General features: G+C 38.0%; 1 protein-coding gene across 1 annotated transcript in view; it reads right to left on the reverse strand.

Annotated features, from left to right (window-relative positions):
- RTN4IP1 (reticulon 4 interacting protein 1) overlaps positions 1-24023 on the reverse strand; it is a 138703-nt gene that overhangs the window by 93399 nt on the left and 21281 nt on the right. The window contains exon 4 of the mRNA XM_053710592.1: positions 9423-9547. Within this exon, the coding sequence (XP_053566567.1) occupies positions 9423-9547 (125 nt within the window). The remainder of the gene's footprint in view (positions 1-9422; positions 9548-24023) is intronic.

The following is a 24023-nucleotide window of genomic DNA, read 5'->3' on the forward strand; positions in this document are numbered from 1 at the left end:
GATAATCATTTTCAATTTGAATAAATATTAAAAAAAATGTAAAATTATTCAAGCCATATTTTGGCATGCATATTGAAGTGATCCTGTACCTTATCAATGACATACAATTTAGAATGAAAACTTATCAGAGTGAAGGGAAAATGCATATAGGCCACAAAAGTGGTTGAATTACATAAGTATCCTGATGACAATGTAGCCTTAGAGGAAAAATGTATCATGATTCCAGGAGGACAAGTAGAGAACCTTTCTGCCTGCAATCATCATTAGTGATGCTGCATTGCTGCCAAAATTTAACACTACACAAGAGCTCTCTTATGCAATCCCGCCCTCAGTTCTCAAGCAACCAATTGTGCGAGAGCAGGACATGTCAATCACCCTGAACAAGCAAGGGGTAGAGGAAAAGATAAACAAGCAGTTTCTGTGTTCCTTCTGTAGAAGAACTTAACACAACCCTGAGTGGTTTCAGGGACATTTTAGAATCTTAGGCACTTATTTATTTTATTTTAATTCTTTTTTTATTGAAGAGAATTCAGGCATACAACATGTAAACAATTACATAAAGATAATTCAGAATTGTACAATGTCACATTTAATGAATTTACAATAGAAATCGTCAAAAAAACATGTGATTTTACAATAAATGCAAATAGGAGACATGACTTTCTAGAATATAACATAATGCACACTACTGATCTGATGCATAGATATATACGGGTAAAGGTAAGTTTCCCTGACACGTGTTAGATTGGATTATGACTTAGAGATATATGATAGTATATTCAATACAGTTAAAACCTTTATATATTGCACATATTTACCCGGGTTTTCTCATTGCCTGTTACCCGAATTCTCTTAATTTTAACTTTATTAAACTAAACATAAATAAAATTAAAAAAAAATAAAGTTGTTCAGTATTATAAGATAAACAAGCCTAAGAATTCAATTAAGCAATCAGTCTGCTGAAGTATAACTGAGAAAGGTAGTATTAAAGAAGGAATTCTGATTTAACTGTTGAATTGTATTGTATTGAAGTGCTATGAATTTGTATGATAGGTGCAAATGTCCAATCCAATTAAAATGAGGAAATCTATATGGGTTGGTGTTGAAATAAGAGCTCTGGAAGGTGTTATTACTTCATGGGATTTAAGCGTAGCTAAGGGAACATTGATCCAAGTATCTAGAGAGTTATGATAAGGAACCTTTAAAACTTAATAATCAAGGTGAGATTACATTTTTACAGTTAAGGGAGAACTGATTAAAATATATGGCAAATTGAGGTAAAAAAATAAATAGACATTTAAGAACAACTTTAAGCAAAACAGGAGGCCAACAGGGCCAAGATTTAAGAAACCGTAATTGTACCTTTACCAAAATGAAATGCATTGTACATCGAGAGGAAAACTGTGTTCACAGTATCAAGCATATCTTAAAACGGTTTAACAGTTTGCAGGTCAATATGCGTTGTACACATCTAGGCAAAAGAAATAAGGCTATAAGAAGGGCAAAAACAATCAGAGTGTAAGCCAACCGGTCAGGACCGGAGGAATGAGCCAATTCAAAAGCCAGGGAAGTCAACTAAGACAGGAACATCACTATCTATCCCACACCTTCCCTAGAAAAAGCGAGTGGTCTGTAATGTGGGTAGACATCGTATACCTCTGAGGAACAGTGAATGCACAAGCCTTGCACCTCCATGCCATGAAGCGCTTTCTCGGAATGGGTTGTGATCGTAGTTCCACAACACAAGTCTGGTATACAAGATAAAGCACCTCAGCAGAAGATTGATATTTCGCAACAGTCAGTGAAGAGAAATCCTGCAATACGCCTGACACAATTGGCACCTTGATGTCCCGTCTCTCTATATACAACGAAGGAACCAGCTCCTCTAATGAAGCGCTCACAAAACAAGCCTCAGGAAACCCCTCAGGCTTGGAGACCATCATGGCAGATGAATGTAACGGAGGTAAGCATTTTTCCATGTCACAAGGCAAAGATCCCTCAGCCAGATGTGAAAAGAGAACTGCTGGATCGTCAGATGTAACAAGCTCTCTCAGACCTGTAGCGAATGAATGTTGCGGCTTGGGCACTGAGGAGCAGGTTTGCATGTTGGTAGAGTCTGTACTACAGGACCTCCCAGTTGCCATTTCGTGCAGTTTCTCATAGCTTTGGATCAAGCGTTCTAGTGAAGGCAGAAAAATTCTTTTTATCTGTGCAGTAAGATCGTTTTCTGTATCCATTATTTAAAATTTGGTAGTTAGTGGATTCAGTAATAGGGCCCACAACTCTGTTACAATGCAAGGATTACTATGTACAGTGTGGTGGTTGAAGACACGCCACTGCGCCAAACGCCTTTTTCTTTTAATATGTCTTCCGCGGGAAAGAAGATGATAGTTTCTCTATCCACTATGATTCTCGGACATAAAGCTGTCAAGAGAGGCGTGGATGGCAATGGATCCTGGCTGCAAAAGGCTTTTTCAAATAAAATGCAGCCATCTTGGAGCGTCGCCCACCGGAAGTCTCCCGCCCACCGGAAGTCTTCTTAGGCACTTATTTAACAAAATATATACTGGGCCAGATTACAAGTGGCGTGCTATTTAGCGCTTTCACTTGAGCGTAAACTTTGCAGGTATAGATATCGATATTTACATTAACATTATCATATATATCTATAGAAATATATCTTTAATAGTAAAAATTACATTATTTTCAATGTGAAGAACACAGGAATGTAAAATATGCATAATGTGATTCGTGTTTATTTGCGTTTATCTATATATATATATATATATATATATATATATATATATATATATATATATAAAAATAGACAAGAAGAGAGATCAGCACTCACCAACATATACCATCACATCGGTGCACTGCTAAAGATACTCAAAGTAAGCCATCTCAAATCTGGACCCGGTGTATATCCACTTGGATCGTCAGAAAAAGGAAGCAAGCAGTCGAGAATATATCCAAACACCTTTACTGTGTATAAACAAATCACATAACGTTTCGGCCCCTCACGGAGGCCTTGGTCACATGTACAAATAAAACATAAAATATATTCCTAGTGTAATACCTTATATACCCCTATCGGATATCTGATTCGCTGCAGATAACCGCGAACATCACGCTCATAGTGTACAGCTGATTTGACCCAAGACACAAATACGTCATCATCCTGCACCCGATGTCATAGCAACATCCCAACAGTACATTCAGTGTTGATGTGCATATTCAATTGCGCTTCCGATATGGTGTCAACGCACCTTCAGGGTAATTTTGTTGTAGTCGGTCGTCATGACAGCAGGGTGCTCGTGCCCAATCATAATAGCATGTACATAGCGTATTAATGCGGTACAAAGGATACAACGGAACAGGTAAACCAATAATGTGAAACATATAAAATGAATATATACATAAAATATACTTCGCCGATCATAATTTAAGAAGCAGATAGTGCTTCTGCTAGCGCTAACTATATACATGCATTATAAAGCCCAAGCAAATGCTATGCTAAACTGGGATCTATTTTTAGTCAAATACCCTAAATTATCCTAATGCATATAATTGCAAAGCGGCAATATAAACAGTAGCAACGTATCCCAAGGATATGGTAGAAACTTACTGTATGAGGAGAGGAAGCTCACAGTCCTTATTTAGCAGCTGTAGTCCACCATGGTATTCAACCCCCTAGGTGTAATTGTCTCCAATTTTTGAATCCATCTTGATTCCATCCTAAGAAGAGCTTTGGCTCGATCACCGCCACAGTCTGGATTTAGGAATGCCCACATTTAGGGAGAGGAAGGCGAATCATAAATCTGCTATTAGGTTAGCATTGGAAAAAGGTGAATCGGACCAACCTGTGGCCCGGGAATTTCCAACAAGCAGGACATTCAATCTCTTCCATGAGAACTATATTGGTTGACCATATTCCTAAATCCAGATGTGGCGGTGATCTTTTTTAGGATGGAATCAAGATGGATTCATAAATTGGAGACAATTACACCTAGGGGGTTGAATACTATGGTGGACTACAGCTGCGTCTATAAATAAGGACTGTGAGTTTCCTTTCCTCATACAATAAGTTTCTACCATATCCTTGGTATACGTTGTTACTGTTTATATTACCGCTTTGCAATTATATGCATTAGGATAATTTAGCGTATTTGACTAAAAATAGATCCCAGTTTAGCATAGCATTTGCTTGGCCTTTATAATGCATGTATATATTTAGTGCTAGCAGAAGCGCTATCTGCTTCTTAAATTACGATCAGCAAAGTATATTTTTTGTATATATTAATTTTACATGTTTCACATTATTGGTTTACCTGTCTCGCTGTATCCTTTGCACTGCATTAATACACTATGTACATGCTATTATGATTGGGCACAAGCACCCTGTTGTCATGACGACCGACTACAACAAAATTACCCTGAAGGGGCGTTGACACCATACCGGAAGCGCAATTGAATATGCGCATCGACACTGAATGTACTGTTGGGATGTTGCTATGAACTTAAAAAAAAACTTCAAAGCCTGAACCACATCCAAATTATGAAGTAATCACTCCTTTGAAGAAGGAGGATTAGGACACAAAGAAGGAACCACAATCTCCTGATTGATGTTGCGATTAGACACAACCTTAGGGAGAAACCCCTACCCAGTGCGATGAACAGCCTTCTCAGCATGAAAAACTAGGTAAGACGGCTCACATTGCAAGGCCGCCATTTCAGAGACTCTGCGTGCCGAAGCAATAGCCAATAGAAAAAGAACCTTCCAAGACAGTAACTTAATGTCAACCGAATGCATGGGCTCAAACAGGGCCCTCTGCAAAACCTTAAGAACCAACTTTAAACTCCAAGGGGGAGCGGAATGTCTAAACTCAGGTCTGATTCTAGACAGAGCCTGAACAAAAGACTGAATATCAGGAAGCTCAGCGAGCCTCTTGTGTAATAACACCGATAGAGCTGAAATCTGTCCCCTTAAGGAACTAGCAGCAAGTCCCTACTCCAACCAATCCTACTGAAAGGACAGAATCCTGACCTTATGGAAGGGGACTCCACGTTCTTCACACCAGAATAAGTAGGCCCTCCACACCTTACGGTAGATGTGACCGGTGACCGGCTTTCTGGCCTGGATAAGAGTATCAATCGCTTTTTCAGAAAAACCTCTCTTGGCTAGGACTAAGCGTTCAATCTCCACACAGTCAGCATCAGAGAATCTAGATTTTGATGAACAAAAGGACCCTGCTCCAGCAGATCCCTGCGACAGGGTAACCTCCATGGAGGAGATGATGACATCCCCACCAGGTCTGCAAACCACATCCTGCTCGGCCACGACGGAGCAATCAGGATAGTCAAGGCTTGCTCCTGCTTGATGCGGGCCACTACCCAAGGTAGAAGTGGCAACGGTGGAAAAATTTAAACTAGGTTGAACTCCCAAGGCATCTATCAGCTCTGCCTGGGGAACCCTGGACCGAGACCCGTATCTGGGTAGCTTGGTATTGAGTCTGGACGACATGAGATCTATCTCCAGCGTCCCCCATTTGTTGCAAATCTCTGCAAACACTTCGGGATGGAGAGACCATTACCCCTGATGAAACAATTGTCTGCTGAGAAAGTCCGCTTCCCAGTTGTCCGCACCCGGGATGTGGATCGCTGACAGCGAACAGTTGTGGGACTCCGCCCAATCCAGAATCCGAGATACTTCCCTCATGGCTAGGGAGCTTCTTGTTGCCCTCTGACTAATGTTGTGCTATTGGAATCTGATAAACTGGGACAAACCCAGAAGAGGCCAAGCCCTTAGAGCGTTGAAGATCGCTCAAAGTTCCAGAATATTGATCGGGAGAAGAGATTCCTCTCAAGTCCATCGGCCCTGTGCCATCCTGGCACCCCAAACAGCTCCCCATCCTGATAGACTTGCATTTGTAGTCACAATCTCCCAGGATGGTCTCAAGAAGGATGTCCCCTGGGACAGGCGATCTGGACAGAGCCACCAAGAGAGGGATTCTCTCGATTGGCTGTTTAGAGAAATTTGTTGGGATAGATCTGAGTGATCGCCGTTCCATTGCCTCAGCATGCAAAGCTGTAGAGGTCTGAGATGGAACCTGGCAAATGGAATGATATCTATGCTGGACACCATGAGCCAAATCACCTTCATACACCGGGCCACAGACAGCCTTGAGGAGGTCTGGAGACATGACAACTGGAAGTAATTTTGAAACGCCTCTGGTCTGTAAGAAATATCTTCATAGATATGCAATCTATTATCGTACCCAGGAACTCCACTCTGGTACTGGGAACCAGAGAACCCTTTACTAAGTTTATCTTCCATCCATGTGATTGAAGAAGAAGAAGAGCTCTCGAATGGTCTTCTGCCAGCCGGCAGGATGGAGCTTGGACTAGAATGTTGTCCAAATAAGGAGCTACTGCAATGCCTCTGGATCTCGCCACCGCAAGCAGAGCCCCTAGAACCTTGGTAAAGACTCTTGGGGCAGTAGCCAGACCGAAGGGAAGAGCTACAAACTGGAAGTGCTGATCCAGAAAAGCAAATCTTAAGAACTTGAAGTGATCCTTGTGTATTGGAACATGAAGGTAAGCATCCTTCAAGTCTATCGTGGTCATGAACTGTCCTTCTTGAACTAAGGGCAGAATAGACCTTATCGTTTCCATCTTGAAGGTACTGGCACAATGACTCCTAGGAAGGAGAGATCCCTCACGCACCCTAAAAAGGCATCTCGTTTTTCTGGTCTTGAAGACAGGTTTGATAAGATTAATCTGCCCCTGGGAGGATGAGATTTGAAACCTATCCTGTAACCCTGGGCAACGACCTACAGAACCCAAGGGTCTTGCACGTCTCCCAGCCAAGCCTCCACAAAGAGAGATAGTCTGCCCCCCACGCAATCCAGTGATGGATCGGGGGCTGCCCGATTTTGTCTCGGCTGGCTTCTTGTTCTGCTTGGATTCGTTTCAAGATTGAGCTGGTTTCCAAGTTCCCTTGGACTGATCAGACTTCGTGGAGGGCTGCTGATGTTGGGACTTATCTGAACGAAAGGGACAAAATTAGGACCTTGTCCTTTAGCTTTATTTTTCTTATGCAGCGGTAAAAAGGCACCCTTGCCCCCAGTGACCGTGGATATGATAGAGTCCAGTCCTGGACCAAAAAAAAAGAACCTTCCCTTTAAATGGAAGGGAAAGTAATCTAATAGAACCTCTAACGTAGCCAACACTTCCTTTAACAGAAAGCGTAAGTGCTCTATCCTAAATCTAAAGTCTGGTTCCTCTGCAGCCGGAGGCCTAGATGCAGCCGATTTCGACCCAGAAAGAGCCTCCTCAGAGGTGTCTTAATCAGCGGATAATCTAGAATCAGATAAATCCAGCAAGTTGGTAGATGACCCCTGGGAAGGACAGCACTATTTAACACTTTGCTTGCGCTTAGCAGGGCGAGGTAAAGCACTAAAGGCCGCAGACACTGCCGTTTGCAACTGTTCAGAAAAGTTTGGCAGTAAGAGGGCCCCTCTCGAAGGAGGATTAGTAGTGCACTGGGGAGCTGCATGTGTAATAGGAGATGATTGCAGGGATGGAGACCCCTTAGAGGTGGACGGCTCAGTAGTACTAAACATCTTGTTCTTTTTAGATATCACTACTTTATCAAGGCATGTGGATTATAATTGAGCAGGCGGGTATACCATAGCCTCCTCACAATAAAAACAGGTATTAGATTTAGTTAAAGAGGGAGTACCCTCTAACGCATCAGAGTCCTCCATAGCTTGAGCTTGTACGATGGACTACATAAAAATAAATGGCACCTTTATACTCCCAATGGCCGCGCCAAACTAACGGGCTGCGCAGTTATCCAAAACGAAAGTAAAACCTGAATGTTCACACATCTGCCAGAGCCTCATCTCACACATGTCGCAGCATAAAAACATAATAAAGCAAATCATGTATAAATCCCCCCTGTTCAATAATCCCCTTCCGGAGATATTAACCCTTGATTCCATACAGATAAAGGAGTCACACTGTGACCCTGTCTTCTTACGTTATCATATGAGATAAAATGAAACGATCTTACCAGAATCATCGCCGTGGAACAGACACACAGCTTCTCAAGTTTGACAGTCTTGTAGCATCGCACCTGACATGAGTTTTTAATACGAGTCTGGATGGATTTGCAGAAAGACTCTCCCTGCATCTCCAAACCCTAACATTCGTCAATGCTCTCACTGAGAGGCTGACAAGACTTCTTAAAACTCCAGTCCCATAGTGAAGAGTACTACCCTCCATAAGAGACTACTCCGAATTTTCCGATACTTCTCTGCCATCCTTCTGTGATGAAAGGCAAAGACTGACTGGGGGATGAGGGGAGTGGGGGAGGTATTTAAGCCTTTGGCTGGGGTGTCTGTCTCCTCCTGGTGGCCAGGTTCTGTATTACCACAAGTAAGGAATGAAGCTGTGGACTCTCCTCATATTAAGATGGAAACGAAGTATCTTGAACAGCACTCTATTCTACTCAATTAAAAATCACCCACTTGAGATATTAAAAATGATTAAAACAGAAAACATACAAAAGCATGAGCTGTGGTATAATGTGCCCCTGTAGGGGGTACGGTGTATGCAAGATTGTCTCCGCCAACTAGTTATAGCCTCCACCTGCTCCTGGCTAGAACACACCCTTATTACCTGGATCCTGGCAACAGCTGCTGACCTGCTGGCTACATTGAAATACTGACCTCTTCTGTTTGTGTCTCTTACTAGTTAAGTATAATATGCTTTAATGGGATAAACGCTCCGTTGTGCAGTAGTTTGGGGTAGGCAACTCTAATATACGAACTCCATTAAACCAATCCTTTATTAACACGTAGCAAAACACTCAGTGACGTCACACAATCCAACTGCTAAAAGATACAACCATCTATGGAAAGAATTAATTTACCTTTCCAAACAACAAAAACATAACCAAAATGAAAACAAACTCGTACACTTTGTCCAATAAATGAGAAGGATGTAAAGAGATATTTTTTATATTCTGTAAACTTCAATGTTAATGCATATGAAAAAAAACAAGGGATGTGGCTTCTATGATCTCAGAATATGACCTACTAGAAGAGACATATATGGCCCTGTTACTAGAATATGTCTGCAATTGGACAACAAGAGAATACTGAAAGTCATTTTTAGGACTCAAGATAAAATATTGCATCAAAGACACATAATTAAATAAACAGAAGGTTCATTCTGCAGTATATATCGAAAGCAAAAATGTCTCAGTTCTTACACATTCAGTAAAAGGAGGAATTCCGGTGTCATAGCACAGTACTAACTAAAGCTACAGGAGTTATCCATTTGGAATGCATATAAATGGAATATACATTCACATACAGCTTCCTGTAAAATTAGGATAATAGCGTAATAAATACCTTTTGCCTGGGCAGTTGTCCTTTTTCAGACCACAGCTGTTTACCAGGGCAGCCCACGCAGTAAGAATAACATAAGGCAAAGATGCAGCTTCTATGTGGCTCAGTACTTTAGGCTTCAATGAAATCTAAAGTATAAAAATACATCACATTATTTTCCAGACTGTAACAGTTTTTCTAGAAGTGTTAAAACTATATCATTTTGGAACAGTGTCTTCTATTTCAGAATTGCCACAGCCGACATTAAAGAGACATAAAACCTCATCTTTTTATTTCATGACTCAGCTAGAGAATGCCGTTTTAAGCAATTTTCTAGTTTACTAGAGCAGGAATGCACTATTGGGAGCTAGATGATCACATCAGGTGAGCCAATCAGCAGCTTGCTCCTGAGCCTACCTAGGTATGCTTTTCCGCAAAGAATACCAAGAAGATTAAGCAACTTAGATAAGAGAAGTCAGATGGAAAGTTGTTGATAATTGCATGGTCTATCTGAATTATAAAAAAAAATGTTGAGGTTTTATTGACACTTATAGTGTATATATTTACTGATAGCAGAATAAATGAATACATCAATTTTTGTTGAGAATATGTTAATTTATCCAAAAAGTAATAGTGTAAAAGAAAATGTCACACATGGTAACAAGCAGTTCCTTGTATAAAAGCAAGTGGCAAGATAAATAATGATTTGGTCTACTCATCAGAAGTACAGTATATAAAGCTATTTAAACTGTCTCCAGAAGTCTCTTATCACCAGAAGAAAGAAGTAGAAACATCCCAGACACAGTTATGACTGAAAACTGAAATTACATCCTCCACTGACCTCAGCTGTAACAAAGGAAGGACAGGGGAACAAATGTACACTATATAGGTCAGGGATGCTTAAAGGGACAGTATACACCAATTTTCATATAACTGCATCTAATAAACACTACTATAAATAATAATATGCACGGATACTGATATACAAATTCAGTATAAAACCTTTCAAAAACGTACTTAGAAGCTACACGTTTAGCACTGTTGATAAGATAAGCAGGAACACCCAGGGAAAGTGGCTAAATTGCAGACACTACCCCCCCCCCTACTCTGCATATGAAAAGACAGATTATACAAACAGAAGCCAGTAGTAGACTGGAAAAGCGCGTCTACTTCTGACACTGGGGGGCTTGGTTAGGAGTCTGAAAATCTGCACAATGTTATTAAAAAATAAGCAAAACTAAACATGGTTACAAAAACACTCCCAGATGGGCTATATAAATGGATCATCTACAAAACATTTATGCAAATATTTTTTTTGTGTATAAATGGCCCTTTAAAGGGCAATTAAACACAGTAGAATAGCATCAACAAATTCATAATGAAAATATAAAACAAAAGCACTTAGTTTGATATTCAAATGAGTAATGGATATATTTTGTTTTTCTGACAAATTTCAAAGTTAGTGCCATTTTCCTTCCCAATGTATCATGTGACAGCCATCAGCCAATCACAAATGCATCTATGTATATTCTGTGAATTCTTGCACATGCTCAGTAGGAGCCGGTGCCTCAGAAAGTATGCACATAAAAAGGTTGTGCACATTTAGATAATGGAAGTGAATTGGAAAGTTGTTTAAGAGTGTGTGCTCTGTCTGAATCATGACAGTTTAATTTTCACATTAGTGTTTTATTGTCAAACCTACCCCAATACTGAACCTGATGTTTACACTTGACAAGCTACCTAAAATTATACAATGAGCATAATAAGAACCATAAATACTTTGCAGCCAATTGCTCAAATAAACACAAAAAATACAAACTAAAATCAATTAGAACATTCTTTAGGACCAATTTAGTAATTACATTATTTGAGTGTAAATCCCAAAATCTCTAATAGAAATGAAGTGAACAAAATGTGATGAAGAAGATTCTTTTAACCCAGGGCCCGATCTAAAGACCTCCACCCTGGTGAGATTATCTAAAAAGTCTTGTCAGTATTCTGAGGTCCCTCAAACATTTTTTAGAAAGGGAAATTTTACCCCTGTTTATCTAGATATGCAGAGTGTGATACTAAAGTGCAAATAACCCTCATTCCATATGTCTCTAGACAATATTTAGAAGTGAAAACCACAGAATAAATTTATAACACCACAAGTATATTTTGCATTGCATAAAAGAAAGGGGTGCACAGCTGGAAACCTAGTTACAACCTCTACAGATTATATAATGCCTCAAAAAAAAATAAAAAAAAATAAAAAAAATTTATATATATATATACACACACACACACATATTTTGTGATTGGCTGATGGCTGTCACATGATACAGGGGTAGGGAAAATTTGATTAATTTTGAAATTAGACAGTAAACATTCTACTGCTCATTTCAAACTTAAAGTAAGTGTGATTTATTGTCTTTATATTGTGTATTTGTCAATTATTAAATTCTACTGTATAATTTAGTGGTCCTTTAAGCCTCTTTATCCTTGTAACCCAACTGGAAAATACAATAAACACACAGCGCCCACCGATTCAAAGTAGCTTAAGAACAATTTATTTGTGCGCAAAACGATAAAAATGTACACTTACAAGATTGTAGTGTTTAAACAGCCTATCATAAATGTGGCAGCGGTTGTCCGTTGTTTTCCATAAGCTGATTTTAGACTACAACGTCCTGTCTGTGTTTGGAACTCACAGCCTTAGCTGCTCTCCTGTAGCAGCGGTCTTTGTAGCCCAATGTCGGCGGCTCATACAGCAGGATGCTGAACTGTTCGTCTCAGCTGGCACTCGGCAACCCAAAAGCTGTCACTATTTTTAACCCTTGATGTACCCTATGCGTTTCGTTTGCAACAGGCAAACTTCTTCAGGGGTGTTAGTCTTTTTACGTTGCTAAAAATTCTTAAAAAATTCCAGAATGTAAACCCCTTGTACCAGATATGACCTGTCAGAAAAGCCAGCTCCTATACAGGTATATAATCTTACTGGGTCCTAATGCCCCATCAATGCACCTTATCAATTCTTGTTACAACATTTCCTTAAACATTTAAAACATACAATATATACTTTGTAGAGGCTAAACCATATACTTACATTCCCCAATGAATTAATAATATATATACCGCAATTGCCTACTTCAATACGATAATATAACATTTCTTTAAAAAAAAATCAGATTATTACAGGTAATGTTAATGGCAAAATAATATAAAATAATATGAAAAAAATATATATATATATTTTTTTTTATATAAAATTATTATAAAAAATTATTATTATAAAAATCATTATAAAAGACCCATTGAGGACACAATTGATCTCACAATCCGTTATGTTTATTGCTCCCTAAAGCTTTGGACTCAGAAGCGATATTACCTAATAAATATTATCTAATCTCCCTTACTGGAAATATAACTCACTTGATTACAAAAAAATTAGATATACTCGAATAAGAATATTTAGATGGTATCCTCTTTTATTCAAGAAAAGGCAGCCAAATCTAAATCGATATTTAGTCCCATTGGATGGAGACTTTTCAATTCAGTGATCCAAAAAGTCTCCCTCCTTCTTAATTTGGTGAGACGATTTGTTCCCTCTATTTTGTGGGGAACCCAATCTATCACCTTAATTTTTATACCCGCCGGGTTGCTGGAATGATAATCCCTAAAATGGTCTACTACACTATGTTTTACCACACCTTTTGTAATATTATTTGTGTGTTCCCAAAACCTCGTTTTTCTTTTTCTGTTGGTTCTTCCTAAATAAATTTTCTTACATGGGCAAATAAGTTGATAGACCACATAAGTTGACTCACACGTGCATCTATATTTCATATTATAACTTGTATCTCCTATTGCATTTGAGAAATAATTAGATTGCAATACATGCGGACACATGCTGCAATCCTTCTTTCTGCATTTGAACATACCCTGTTTAGGGGTTAACCAATTTGATTTTACAGCTGTTGTCTGAACATCCTTTAATTTGGACGGTGCTAGAAAGTGTTTCAGATCTTTATTCTTTCTAAACACAATTTTCGTTTTTTCTCCCAATATTGGGTTTAGGATTGGATCTTGTTTTAAAATTTTCCAATTTTTATTCAAAATCCTACAAATCTGATTTGACCCCTCAGAGTATGTTGTAATGAAAAGTGGTTCATTTTCAAAAACTGTGTTCTTTTGTGACAAAGTATTATTTCTTTTAGATTTAGGGATTAATAAATGTTCACGAGATATTAGATCTGTTTTATTTCTTGCTTCAAAAAGCCATTCTTCTTTATAACCCTTATCCCTAAATTTATTTGTCAGAATATCAGCTTCTTTGAAATAATCCGACTCCTCTGTGCAATTTCTTTTCAGGCGTTGGTATTGCCCCAGTGGTACATTTTGAATCCACTTCATCAAATGTCCACTATTTGCACTTAAAAATTATTTCTGTCTGTTTCTTTTCTAAAATTTCTTACACTTTTTTAAAAATTTTATTTGATTAATCTCCACACTATATACATCCAAACTTAAACATAAACCAGCAAAGCATTCCAATCATATTTAAACATACAGAAAAACAACAAATGAAATTTCATGCATTTTGCGGTAGCAAACTTAATCTTGTTGGAGTTTTCGTTGTATCATAAGACAAAACTGGCAACACAAGATAAACAACAATAAAAAAAAAATCTAAAAAATTGATACTATCTTTAGATATTACATTGGTAAATTTCAAATTAAATGTGTTACAGTTTAAATGTTCAACAAATTTTAGAGCTTCCTGGGCATCTCCCTCCCAAATAAACAATAGATCGTCTATAAATCTAAAATACTTTTTTATATGTCTCAGATAGGGATTATTAGACCATATGTGTTGTTCCTCGAATTCCCCCATATAGATGTTAGCATATGAGGGGGCCATGGTAGTACCCATGGCTGTTCCCTCTATTTGTTTATAAAATTGCTTCCCAAATAGGAAACAATTATGGTCTAGAATAAACTGAATCCCCTTTATGATGAATGCAATATGCTTCTCCATCATATTACTTTTTTCTGAGACATAAAAAAGTATTTTAGATTTATAGACGATCTATTGTTTATTTGGGAGGGGGATGCCCAGGAAGCTCTAAAATTTGTTGAACATTTAAACTGTAACACATTTAATTTGAAATTTACCAATGTAATATCTAAAGATTGAATACATTTTTTAGATTTAACATTATACATTGATAATTTAAACAGAATAAGTGTAAGAAATTTTAGAAAAGAAACAGACAGAAATAATTTTTTAAGTGCAAATAGTAGACATTTGATGAAGTGGATTCAAAATGTACCACTGGGGCAATACCAACGCCTGAAAAGAAATTGCACAGAGGAGTCGGATTATTTCAAAGAAGCTGATATTCTGACAAATAAATTTAGGGATAAGGGTTATAAAGAAGAATGGCTTTTTGAAGCAAGAAATAAAACAGATCTTATATCTCGTGAACATTTATTAATCCCTAAATCTAAAAGAAATAATACTTTGTCACAAAAGAACACAGTTTTTTAAAATGAACCACTTTTCATTACAACATACTCTGAGGGGTCAAATCAGATTTGTAGGATTTTGAATAAAAATTGGAAAATTTTAAAACAAGATCCAATTCTAAACCCAATATTGGGAGAAAAACCGAAAATTGTGTTTAGAAAGAATAAAGATCTGAAACACTTTCTAGCACCGTCCAAATTAAAGGATGTTCAGACAACAGCTGTAAAATCAAATTGGTTAACCCCTAAACAGGGTATGTACAAATGCAGAAAGAAGGATTGCAGCATGTGTCCGCATGTATTGCAATCTAATTCTTTCTCAAATGCAATAGGAGATACAAGTTATAATATGAAATATAGATGCACGTGTGAGTCAACTTATGTGGTCTACCAACTTATTTGCCCATGTAAAAAATTTATTTAGGAAGAACCAAAAGAAAAAGAAAAACGAGGTTTTGGGAACACACAAATAATATTACAAAAGGTGTGGTAAAACATAGTGTAGTAGACCATTTTAGGGATTATCACTCCAGCAACCGGCGGGTCTAAAAATTAAGGCGATAGATTGGGTTCCCCACAAAATAGAGGGAACAAATCGTCTCACCAAATTAAGAAGGAGGGAGACTTTTTGGATCACTGAATTGAAAAGTCTCCATCCAATGGGACTAAATATCGATTTAGATTTGGCTGCCTTTTCTTGAATAAAAGAAGATACCATCTAAATATTCTTATTCGAGTATATATAATTTTTTTGTAATCAAGTGAGTTATATTTCCAGTAAGGGAGATTAGATAATATTTATTAGGTTATATCGCTTCCAAGTCCAAAGCTTTAGGGAGCAATAAACATAACGGATTGTGAGATCAATTGCGTCCTCAATGGGTCTTTTATAATGTTTTTTTATAATAATTTTTTATAAAAAAAAATATATCTTTTTTTTCCATATTATTTTATATTATTTTGCCATTAACATTACCTGTAATAATCTGATTTTTTTTAAAGAAATGTTATATTATCGTATTGAAGTAGGCAATTGCGGTATATATATTATTAATTCATTGGGGAATGTAAGTATATGGTTTAGCCTCTACAAAGTATATATTGTATGTTTTAAATGTTTAAGGAAATGTTGTAACAAGAATTGATAAAGTGCATTGATGGGGCATTAGGACCCAGTAAGATTATATACCTGTATAGGAGCCGGCATTTTCTGACAGGTCATATCCGGTACAGGGGCTTTAAATTCTGGAATTTTTAAAGAATTTTTAGCAACGTAAAAAGACTAACACCCCTGAAGAAGTTTGCCTGTTGCAAACGAAACGCGTAGGGTACATCAAGGGTTAAAAATAGTGACAGCTTTTGGGTTGCCGAGTGCCAGCTGAGACGAACAGGTCAGCATCCTGCTGTATGAGCCGCCGACATTGGGCTACAAAGACCGCTGCTACAGGAGAGCAGCTAAGGCTGTGAGTTCCAAACACAGACAGGACGTTATAGTCTAAAATCAGCTTATGGAAAACAACGGACAACCGCTGCCACATTTATGATAGGCTGTTTAAACACTACAATCTTGTAAGTGTAAATTTTTATCGTTTTGTGCACAAATAAATTGTTCTTAAGCTACTTTGAATCGGTGGGCGCTGTGTGTTTATTGTATTTTTCAGCTGCTTTCTCTTGCCGGGACCAGGATATCCGGACTACACACTGAGCAGTAACCGTCTGAAGGAGAAAAAGGCTTCTTACTTGATCTGAATTGAGAATCTTTTTTGAATTATTTATCTATCAGCATTTGGACTTTGTATATGTATGTATGTTAACTAAATAATTTATGGTTACCTTCACCTTTATTGTTTTAGGAGTTACGATTTTTAGATATTAAGAACTGAGGCTTTTTATTATTGTTTTTTATTGACTCATTACATTCAAGTATTAAGGGTCTTTTTAGATTTTAAAATATTAAATATAAGAGTATATAAAATATATTTCCTGAACTTGGGGAGCGCTGAGATTTGTATATAATTTAAAAAAAACTTTATCCTTGTAACCCAACCAGAGTGTCCACAAGTTTACACTACCATGACTAATCTATATATTTCACAGTCTAAGGCAGATTTAAAGGGACAGTTTATCTAATTTTTTTCTCCCCAATGATCCATTTTACCTGCTTGAGTTTATGAAATTATTTACAAGTAGCTCCTTTGCCTTTATATTGGTATTTTAAATATATGATTTTGCCGGGGCTATCCCTGCCTATACTGAAAGTTTCTATATGTGAGTATAGGCTGTTGACAAGCTATGTAAACAGTTAGCAGAAGCAATGATACTCCCAGTGGGGTGTGAGAGAGATACAAATTATAAAATGTTTATTTTCTATTGATCTTTCTAAGTATTATGTAGATACAGAGATAAGAAAAGGAAGTATGTGAGTGATAACATAAAGATGTCTGATCTGTCTGCAAGCCTAGCCTATTTTGATGGATTGTGGTTTCAAAGAGCAAATACATCTTTAAAAAAAGAAATATAAGTAAGCAATTTGTTATACATTTTACACCCTGCAGCTGGTAAAACAAGTAGATGGGAACACATTAAGGGGAAACCAGTTTTACAGTACACTGTCCCTTTAAGAAATCTGTTGTCACACATGAAGACAGAGATTTGAACCTCTTCGCTACCGGGACTTTCAAAGAAGAACTTGCCCAAATACTGGGGAATTTTTTTAGCATTTTTATCAATCCATTTAAACAGAAATAGATTTTTTTAATTTACCTATCAAAACTATATATTTGTTTTAAGTAGACAACCCAAGGTATTGATCTAGGCCCATTTTGGTATATTTCATGCCACCATTTCACTGCCAAATGCGATAGTTTTTCACAAACTTTGGGTTTCTTACTGAAATTATTAGGGTTGCACCGATACCGATACTAGTATTGGTGCCAATACCAAGTATTTGCATGAGTACTTGTACTCGTGCAAATGCACCGATACTTAAACCGATACCTCCAATTCCTACCCATACGCCATCTTGTGGCGTTTTTCAAACCAAATGTTCCCATTTCATTTTACATATGCAAAACAGAAAGAGAAGCAGTCTGCCAGGAATGAACAGCAGCATCAATAGCTTGTTCTATGGCCCGGTTACCACCTGGAAGTAGCTTCTTTCTGCCCAATTGTGCTTTTTACAAAGGAAAACTTTCCTGTAGTATATCAGTCTGATCCCGCCGACAAGGTCAGTCCAGCCCCGAAATACCAGGCAATTCTCCTCTGAACAAGGAAAAGGCAACCCCAGACGATCGTTTCGGCCTTCTGTGGGCCTCGTCAGTGAGGTGCAGCCATATTCCACTAAGCACATTGGGCAAGGAGTCCACGTCTGGTTTCCCCCATCACCCATAGGGAGACTATCCCCAGGGTCATATTTACATATGCAAAACAGAAAGAGAAGCAGTCTGCCAGGAACGAACAGCAGCATCAATAGCTTGTTCTATGGCCCAGTTACCACCTGGAAGTAGATTCTTTCTGCCCAATTGTGCTTTTCACAGAGGAAAACTTTCCTGTAGTATACTTGGACTCCTTGCTCAGTGTGCTTAGAGGAATATGGCTACCCTTAACTGACAAGGCCCAATGAAGGCCGAAACGATCGTCTGGGGTTGCTGTGTTCCTTGTTTAGAGAGGAATTGCCTGGTATTTTGGCGCTGGGCTGACCGTAATAGGCAGGATCAGACTGATATACTACAGGAAAGTTCTTCTCTGTGAAAAGCATTACTGGGCTAAAAGAAGCTGCACCCAGGTGGTAAATCGCCATAGAACAGGCTAACAATAGTATTGAGCCAGTTGTTCGTTCCTGTGAGTGTGCTTCTCTCTGTGTGTATTTAGTCTGCCTATGGGAAAAAGGGGAAACCAGACGTGGACTCCTTGCTCAGTGTGCTTAGATGAATATGGCTACACCTCACTGACGAGGCCCAATGAAGGCCGAAACGATCGTCTGGGGTTGCTGTGTTCCTTGTTCAGAGAGGAATTGCCTGGTATTTTGTCGCTGGACTGACCGTAATAGGCGGGATCAGACTGATATACTACAGGAAAGTTCTTCTCTGTGAAAAGCATTACTGGACTAAAAGAAGCTGCACCCAGGTGGTAAATCGCAATAGAACAGACTAACAATAGTATTGAGCCAGTGGTTCGTTCCTGTGAGTGTGCTTCTCTCTGTGTGTATTTAGTCTCCCATTTCATTTTAAGCTTGAGTGGAGACTTAACTAAAAATTGTTCACTTCTGTTCTGCCAATACAAATTGCTGTTATTTGTATTATTGTACGTCAAAGCAGTGCTCCAAAAGCTGCTACTTTACAGCTGGAAGCCTACCTGGGAGAGATCACTGTACCTCATTCAGACAAACCCCTGAAGTACTGGGCAGTTAATAAACTGAAATTTAATGGCCCAAAAATATCTTTCTGACCCATGCAGTAGTGTGAAAAGTGAAAGACTGTTCAGCTTAGCGCCAAACGTCCGTACTGACAGCAGAAACAGACTTATAGCTAAACATGCAGAGATGCTTCTGTTCATTAAAAAGAACTTGCCACTAACTTTTGAAAAATTATTCTAATTGCTAGATTGCCTGTTATACTGCTAGTTCTCATCTTGAACAATTAAAAACATACTGTACTCTGAGGAACATCCTTAGCAAGGGCTGGACTGGGAAAAAAAAGCAGCCCTGGAAAAATATGAAGACCAGTCCTATTTTCTGTTGAGTCAGTAGAATGCAAATGCCCCATTTTTCTCAAAGGGGATTACTGGGATACTCCTTCCCCAATATTATTTCCAGAATTAAATTATATAACTTTTTATTAAGTACAAATGTCAGATTGATGTTATATAGGCACCCTACAACCCAATTGCATCCAGTAATCACCCCTTTAAATTGTAGCTTTCCAGCCCCAGCTGCTGCAGCTATTATTTATTGTAGTTATTAATATGTTATTGTAATATTTTTATTTATAAACATTTTCTGTGAACTTTGTGACAACAAGCACATAAAACTGTTTTATTATTTCAAAATGTCTTTTGAGTTACAGTTCATAATTATAAAGAAGTGATCTTAAATCATTAGTCTGTATTGTGCTTGGTAAACTGTCATGACATAAAAAAAAGTATCGGTAATTGGTATCGGTGAGTATTTGAAAAAAAGTATCGGTACTTGTAATCGGTCTTACAAAAGTGGTATCGGTACAACCCTAGAAATTATTTACATACCAAATGATTGTAAAATCTTCTCTGGGATCCCCTTTGTTCAGAAATAGCAGAGATAGGGCAAGATTACAAGTGAGACGCAACGGACTTTACGCTAGGGCAACGGCAATTTCGCAATCCATTTTTCTTCCGCTAATATTAGAAGTTGGGAAAAAACGCCATTGTGCTAACGCAATAGTCTGTTCCGCTTCAATCCATACTGATATCTAAGAGCTCTGGTAAAGTGTGTTCCGTAATAAAAAAGTTGCACGAAACACAACAAAAATACATTACAGAGTACACTTACACCAATAAACTACCAGCCCCACATCACAAAGGCTAAATAAAAGTATTAACCCTTAAACCGCCACCCCGTCAACGCAATCTAAATTATTAACCCCTAAACCACCATTGCAAAGTAATAAACTAACAACTAACTCCCCCTAACCTAACACAAATTTTAATACCCATAAATTAAATAAAATCTATACTAACTACCTTAAAAAAATAATATAACTTACCTGTTAAATTAAAACCTAAGCTTACCCTAAAAAAAAAAAAAATACATTACAAGAAAAATAACATTACCACAAAAAAAACCTACCCTTTACACAAAAATAAAAACCCTACCATAACAAAAAATAACAAAAGCTACCCTTACAAAAATAACGAAATTTCCAAAAACAAATAAAAAAAAATATATTCCTATTCTAATACCACCCCCCCCAAAAAATTTTTTTACAAAATATTCTACAAATAAACTACCAATAGTCCTTAAAAGGGCCTTTTGCAGGGCATTGCCCTAAAGCTAACAGCTCTTTTGCATAAAATAAAACAATTACCCCCTAACATTACACCCCCCCACCAAAATGAAAAAGCTAACTAAAAAAAAATAAATAAACCACTTGTAGCCCTTCCTGTTGAACATTTCCCTGTTGAACTTTTGCACCTGTATACAGTCTGCAGGAGAAGTTGCCTAGGCAACTATTAGACTGGTTGGTCATGTGATCAAGTGAAACTGAAAGAAGAGTGTAAGACACAGGAGGAAGCAGACATGTCAGAGCAGTGAAGGTGTGTGTGAGGCCTGGCTGTGAGAGAGCTGCAGACTTCATCTTGTAAAGTAACAGCATTCCTCTGCTGATTTAGTGTATGCTGCCAGCTGCAGTTTTCTTTCAGCCTGTGCAGATGAATCCTGTTTAGTGGTAAGAAGTATCCTCTCTTCTTGTCATACTGACAGGGCATTCTGTCCATCACATAAACTTATAAACAGCTCTTCCTGTGGATTGCAGTTTCCTATGAGCTGTAACTGTTTAAATGCATGTGGATTACCTTAAAGGGCCCCAACATTTCTGTGCACCAACTGGTACCCATCAGCCATTAGGGTGAAGCCTGAGGGTGGGTTCGCAGGTGGTTTGGGAGGGTGCTGGGCCTGGTTAGAGAGAGTTGGTGTGTTAGTTAGCCACTGTATTTCTTGCCTTATTTTTTATTTGCCATAATCCTTTAATACATGTTCATACTGTTTTACTGTTATTACTGTGTGTGTTGTAGTTATTTATTATATTCCTGTCTGGGAAACCCATTCTTGCCCTAATTGCCCAGTCAGGTGGAGGCACTGCCACAGTCATGTACCCCAACTCCCAGGTAGCGGAGACTCAGGATCAGCCTGCAGAGCACATGGAGGTAGCTGGGGTAAAGACCCACAGGGGTAATTGTGGGCCTAGGCCAAACCCCGTTACACACTCATTGCCCCGAAACAGGGCATTTGGATGGACATTCAGCTCTTTTTCTGCCCATAAAAAAAAAAAAAGATTAAGAAAGGGCATGCAATTTTAAACAACCTTCCAATGCACATTTATCATCAATTTTGCTTTGTTCTCTTATTCTTAGTTAAAGCTAAACCTAGGAGGCTCATATGCTAATTTCTTAGCCCTACAAGGCCACCTCTTATCTGAATGCTTTTTTTATTTTTTCACAACTAGAGGGCAATATTTCATGTGAGCCATATAGATAACATTGTCCTCACTCCCGTAGAGTTACCTAGGAGTCAGCAATGATTGGCAAAAAGGCAAGTCTGTCCAAAGAAAACTGGGGAATGGGTAATAAAGGGATTATCTATCTTTTTAAACAATAAAAAACAATAACAATAAATGTGTGAACTGTCTCTTTAAAAAAACAAAAAAAAAACACCCCCCTCAAAAAAAAAGTCTAACCATAAAATTGGTACTCGCCAATGATGATGGGCGGCACTCCATCTTCATCACGACAGCGCTCCATCTTCATCAATCGTGGGTCCATCTTCTTCCCTGCCCATCTTCTATCTTCATCCCGGTGGCGGCAGCGACTTTGGTGGTCCGCTTCAGCCGATCGACAACGAGCTCCCTCTTCATGCGGTCTCCAGCCGCACACAGGAAAAAGCTTTCATCCTATTAGCTGATTTGAATTTGAAGAATCAAATCAGACAATAGGAATGTAAGGGTAGCCTTATATAAAAGGGGTACCTTGCATTCAATCTTCAGTGTGCGACTGGAGACTGCATGTTGATCGGCTGAAGAGGAAGATAGAAGATGGACCGCGGCCAGGAAGAAGATGGACCTGTGATAGATGAAGATGGAGCGCCGTCCATCATCATTGGTGAGTACCAATTTTGGGGTTAGACGTTTTTTATTATTTTTATGGGCAGAAAAAGAGCTGATTGCCTTTTTAAGGGCAATGCCCATCCAAATGCCCTTTTCGGGGGAATGTGTAGTTTAGGTTTTTTTAGTTAGTTTTTTTTTTTTATTTTGGGGGTTGTAATGTTAGGGGGTAATTGTTTTATTTTATGCAAAAGAGCTATTAGCTTTAAAGGGACACTGTACCCAAAAATTTTCTTTCATGATTCAGATTGAGCATGACATTTTAAGCAACTTTCTAATTTACTCCTATTATCAAATTGTCTTCATTCTCTTGGTATCTTTATTTAAAATTCAAGAATGTAAGTTTAGATGCCGGCCCATTTTTGGTGAACAACCCGGGTTGTCCTTGCTGATTGGTGGATAAATTCATCCACCAATAAAAAATTGCTGTCCAGAGTACTAAACCCAAAAAAAAGCATAGATGCCTTCTTTTTCAAATAAAGATAGCAAGAGAACAAAGACAAATTGATAATACTAGTAAATTAGAAAGTTGCTTAAAATTGCATGCTCTTTCTGAATTACAAAACAAAATTTTTGGGTTCAGTGTCCCTTTAAGGCAATGCCCTACAAAAGGTCTATTGGTAGTTTATTTGTAAAATCTGTTTTGTTTTGTTTTTATTTTGGGCTGTGTTTTTTGGGGGGGTATTAGAATAGCAATATTTTTTTATTTTTGGAAATTTCGTTTGATATTTTCTGGTAAATGTTAGTTTTTTGTATTTTTTGTAAAGGGTAGTTTTTTGTTTTTTTTTGGTAATGTTAGGTTTTTTATTTTTTGTAAAGTATTTTTTTTTAAGGCAGTTAGTATAGATTTTATTTAATTGATGGGTATTTTAATTGGGGTTAAGTTAGGGGGTTTAGTTGTTATTTTATTACTTTGCGTTGTGGGAGATGGTAGTTTAGGGGTTAATACTTTTATTTAGTGTTTGCGATGTGGGGGGTGTGGAGGTTTTGGGGGTTAATAGTTTATTTATGTACCTTGCGATTTGAGGGATGGCAGTTTAGGGGTTAATACTTTTATTCATTGTTTGCGCTGTGGGGTGATGGCCGATTAGGGGTTATTAGATTAGGTGCTTATGGTAGGGTGTTTTTCTTCCACTTTTTTTCTCCATTGATTTCTATGAGAACAAATGCACGAGCGCGCCAAAACTCTGCATGCAATGTTCGCGATTCTCGGGCTACCACTAGGGAATAAACTTATTTTTTTCAACTTGTAATACGAGCGGAT

The sequence above is a fragment of the Bombina bombina genome, chromosome 4 (genome assembly GCF_027579735.1).
Source record: "Bombina bombina isolate aBomBom1 chromosome 4, aBomBom1.pri, whole genome shotgun sequence".
NCBI classification, from domain to species: domain Eukaryota; kingdom Metazoa; phylum Chordata; class Amphibia; order Anura; family Bombinatoridae; genus Bombina; species Bombina bombina.